Raw genomic sequence first — 5,000 nt, forward strand, 5'->3', positions numbered from 1 at the left:
CAGGATATGTGGAGGGACCACACCTGGGTAACTTCAGGATATGTGGAGGGACCACACCTCGGTAACTTCACGATATGTGGATGGACCACACCTGGGTAACTTCAGGATATGTGGAGGGACCACACCTGGGTAACTTCAGGATATGTGGAGGGACCACACCTGGGTAACTTCAGGATATGTGGATGGACCACACCTGGGTAACTTCAGGATATGTGGAGGGACCACACCTGGGTAACTTCAGGATATGTGGATGGATCACACCTGGGTAACTTCAGGATATGTGGAGGGACCACACCTGGGTAACTTCAGGATATGTGGAGGGACCACACCTGGGTAACTTCAGGATATGTGGAGGGACCACACCTGGGTAACTTCAGGATATGTGGAGGGACCACACCTGGGTAACTTCAGGATATGTGGATGGACCACACCTGGGTAACTTCAGGATATGTGGAGGGACCACACCTGGGTAACTTCAGGATATGTGGAGGGACCACACCTGGGTAACTTCAGGATATGTGGAGGGACCACACCTGGGTAAATTCAGCATATGTGGAGGGAACACACCTGGGTAAATTCAGGATATGTGGAGGGACCACACCTGGGTAACTTCAGGATATGTGGAGGGACCACACCTGGGTAACTTCAGGATATGTGGAGGGACCACACCTGGGTAACTTGCGGATATGTGGAGGGACCACACCTGGGTAACTTCGGGATATGTGGAGGGACCACACCTGGGTAACTTCAGGATATGTGGAGGGATCACACCTGGGTAACTTCAGGATATGTGGAGGGACGACACCTGGGTAACTTCAGGATATGTGGATGGACCACACCTGGGTAACTTCAGGATATGTGGAGGGACCACACCTGGGTAACTTCAGGATATGTGGAGGGACCACACCTGGGTAACTTCAGGATATGTGGAGGGACCACACCTGGGTAAATTCAGGATATGTGGAGGGACCACACCTGGGTAACTTCAGGATATGTGGAGGGACCACACCTGGGTAACTTCAGGATATGTGGAGGGACCACACCTGGGTAAATTCAGGATATGTGGAGGGACCACACCTGGGTAACTTCGGGATATGTGGAGGGACCACACCTGGGTAACTTCAGGATATGTGGAGGGACCACACCTGGGTAACTTCGGGATATGTGGAGGGACCACACCTGGGTAACTTCAGGATATGTGGATGGTCCACACCTGGGTAACTTCGGGATATGTGGAGGGACCACACCTGGGTAACTTCAGGATATGTGGAGGGACCACACCTGGGTAACTTCAGGATATGTGGAGGGACCACACCTGGGTAATTTCAGGATATGTGGAGGGACCACACCTGGGTAACTTCAGGATATGTGGAGGGACCACACCTGGGTAACTTCAGGATATGTGGATGGACCACACCTGGGTAACTTCAGGATATGTGGAGGGACCACACCTGGGTAACTTCAGGATATGTGGATGGACCACACCTGGGTAACTTCAGGATATGTGCAGGGACCACACCTGGGTAACTTCAGGATATGTGGAGGGACCACTGCTTTTAAAATGATCTGAGGAGGATCCCAGATTTTGACACCCCTGAAAATACATCTATTCAGGTCCTTCCTGATTTTTAGTGGCCTGCTGGTGTGCTCCACTTGATGAGACATCTTGCCTGAAACCTGAAGATTTGCATTAGCCCTGAGAGTTATTGTGTAGGGCCTAGGCTTTAGCTCAGCGGACTGACACTGTGTTGTGGTGCGAAGAAGACCTGGATTCGAACATTGTCACTCACAGTATTTAGGGTTACCGTCACTGGCGCCCCACCATCAGTGGGATCCACAGGAGGTTGGTGGCACATTAATTGGGGAGGACAGGCTCATGGTAGTGGCTGGTGCTGAATCAGTTGAATGGTATCAAATACATCAAACACACAGAGGGGATGGCTGCCATTTTACAGCCTCCTAACCAACTGGGCTATTTTGTTCGTTTTTTCACATTGTTTGTAACTAATTTTGTACATAATGTTGCTGCTACCGTTTTTTTAAACTGTAGTTTATTTTGTAAATATTTTATCAACTCTATTTCTTGAACTGCATTGTTGGTTAAGGGCTTGTAAGTAAGCATTTCACTGTAAGGTCTACTACACCTGTTGTATTCAGCATTTCACTGTAAGGTCTACTACACCTGTTGTATTCAGCATTTCACTGTAAGGTCTACTACACCTGTTGTATTCAGCATTTCACTGTAAGGTCTACACCTGTTGTATTCAGCGTTTCACTGTAAGGTCTACTACACCTGTTGTATTCAGCGTTTCATTGTAAGGTTTACTACACCTGTTGTATTCAGCATTTCACTGTAAGGTCTACTACACCTGTTGTATTCAGCGTTTCATTGTAAGGTCTACTACACCTGTTGTATTCAGCATTTCACTGTAAGGTCTACTACACCTGTTGTATTCAGCGTTTCACTGTAAGGTCTACTACACCTGTTGTATTCAGCATTTCACTGTAAGGTCTACTACACCTGTTGTATTCAGCGTTTCATTGTAAGGTTTACTACACCTGTTGTATTCAGCCTTTCACTGTAAGGTCTACTACACCTGTTGTATTCAGCGTTTCACTGTAAGGTCTACTACACCTGTTGTATTCAGCATTTCACTGTAAGGTCTACTACACCTGTTGTATTCAGCGTTTCACTGTAAGGTCTACTACACCTGTTGTATTCAGCATTTCACTGTAAGGTCTACTACACCTGTTGTATTCAGCGTTTCACTGTAAGGTCTACTACACCTGTTGTATTCAGCACTTGTGACAAATAAAATGGATGTGTTTGATGGCGTTCCATTCGCTCCGTTCCAGCCATTATTATGAGCCATCCTCCCCTCAGCAGCCTCCACTAACGGGATCCCTCGGTGTGACACTCTGGCATACTGTTTTCCAGGAGACCAATGAGCTCGTGGCCATAAAGAAGTTTAAAGACAGTGAGGAGAATGAGGAGGTTAAAGAGACCACGCTAAGGGAGCTGAAGATGCTGCGGACGCTGAAACAGGAGAACATCGTGGAACTCAAAGAGGCTTTCAGGAGGAGAGGGAAACTCTACCTGGTCTTTGAATATGTGGAGAGGGTCAGTGAATACCTAGAGGATGAACCTTTTTAATGATAACCTTTAATAAACCAGAATAGTCTAGTCAGTAAAAATGTCCACTACTTTCTAGGGATTGCTGGGATGCGCTAATGGTTGGATGATAAATAATCATGTAATATACTTAGCTACTGTTTACCTCAGCAGTTTCACTTTTACACTTTTACAATATTGCCATAGTATCTAACTTGTTTTGCTAAGGGGTTGGATTTGTGGCATATGTTATACAGAGCATTATGGGTAGTGTAGTTGTAGCTGTGATTGACAGTAATACTGTGTATTCTGTGTTCCAGAACATGCTGGAGTTGCTGGAGGAATTGCCTAACGGAGCGCCACCTGACAAAGCGAGGAACTACATCTACCAGCTGATCAAAGCTATCCACTGGTGCCATAAGAATGAGATCGTACACAGAGGTGAGGAACTCGTACCTTTACTAAAATGAGTTCACCTTTCCCTTTAGTTATGCTGAGATAAAGTGTTGAGTCAGAGGCAGGGCCTCCCAGCAGAGATGGTTTGGTCTGGCTTTTGGTTTTGCCAAGTACCAGACACGTGTGAAAACTGGTCTCCTCTGTTTCTCCTCAGACATCAAGCCTGAAAACCTCCTCATCAGCTCTGAGGATGTTCTCAAACTCTGCGATTTTGGTAAGTAGAAATATGTCACTTCTAGCATAGTAATTAACTCAGTACATTTGATGTATGACGATCTCAGTCTCCCTAGTAAGCAATGGTCAGTATCTGTCCATGACTTCCTATGTCTCTTTCTGGTCTGGTTTCCTGTAGGCTTTGAGTCAGTATCTGTCCATGACTTCCTCTGTTTCTCTCTGGTCTGGTTTCCTGTAGGCTTTGAGTCAGTATCTGTCCATGACTTCCTCTGTCTCTCTCTGGTCTGGTTTCCTGTAGGCTTTGAGTCAGTATCTGTCCATGACTTCCTCTGTCTCTCTCTGGTCTGGTTTCCTGTAGGCTTTGGTTCAGTATCTGTCCATGACTTCCTCTGTTTCTCTCTGGTCTGGTTTCCTGTAGGCTTTGAGTCAGTATCTGTCCATGACTTCCTCTGTCTCTCTCTGGTCTGGTTTCCTGTAGGCTTTGAGTCAGTATCTGTCCATGACTTCCTCTGTCTCTCTCTGGTCTGGTTTCCTGTAGGCTTTGAGTCAGTATCTGTCCATGACTTCCTCTGTCTCTCTCTGGTCTGGTTTCCTGTAGGCTTTGAGTCAGTATCTGTCCATGACTTCCTCTGTCTCTCTCTGGTCTGGTTTCCTGTAGGCTTTGAGTCAGTATCTGTCCATGACTTCCTCTGTCTCTCTCTGGTCTGGTTTCCTGTAGGCTTTGAGTCAGTATCTGTCCATGACTTCCTCTGTCTCTCTCTGGCCTGGTTTCCTGTAGGCTTTGAGTCAGTATCTGTCCATGACTTCCTCTGTCTCTCTCTGGTCTGGTTTCCTGTAGGCTTTGAGTCAGTATCTGTCCATGACTTCCTCTGTCTCTCTCTGGTCTGGTTTCCTGTAGGCTTTGAGTCAGTATCTGTCCACGACTTCCTCTGTTTCTCTCTGGTCTGGTTTCCTGTAGGCTTTGAGTCAGTATCTGTCCATGACTTCCTCTGTCTCTCTCTGGCCTGGTTTCCTGTAGGCTTTGAGTCAGTATCTGTCCATGACTTCCTCTGTCTCTCTCTGGTCTGGTTTCCTGTAGGCTTTGAGTCAGTATCTGTCCATGACTTCCTCTGTCTCTCTCTGGTCTGGTTTCCTGTAGGCTTTGAGTCAGTATCTGTCCATGACTTCCTCTGTTTCTCTCTGGTCTGGTTTCCTGTAGGCTTTGAGTCAGTATCTGTCCATGACTTCCTCTGTTTCTCTCTGGTCTGGTTTCCTGTAG

At 46.7% G+C, this 5,000-nt stretch overlaps 1 protein-coding gene across 2 annotated transcripts in view; it reads left to right on the forward strand.

Annotated features, from left to right (window-relative positions):
- Positions 1–5,000, forward strand: part of LOC106600438 (cyclin-dependent kinase-like 5) — a 204,851-nt gene that overhangs the window by 173,703 nt on the left and 26,148 nt on the right. For both annotated transcript variants that reach the window (XM_045699510.2, XM_082963716.1), the window contains exons 4-6: positions 2,939–3,121; positions 3,433–3,553; positions 3,723–3,782. In XM_045699510.2, coding sequence (XP_045555466.1) covers positions 2,939–3,121; positions 3,433–3,553; positions 3,723–3,782 — 364 coding nt within the window. The remainder of the gene's footprint in view (positions 1–2,938; positions 3,122–3,432; positions 3,554–3,722; positions 3,783–5,000) is intronic.

Source organism: Salmo salar, chromosome 17 (assembly GCF_965601325.2).
Source record: "Salmo salar chromosome 17, fSalSal1, whole genome shotgun sequence".
NCBI lineage: Eukaryota > Metazoa > Chordata > Actinopteri > Salmoniformes > Salmonidae > Salmo > Salmo salar.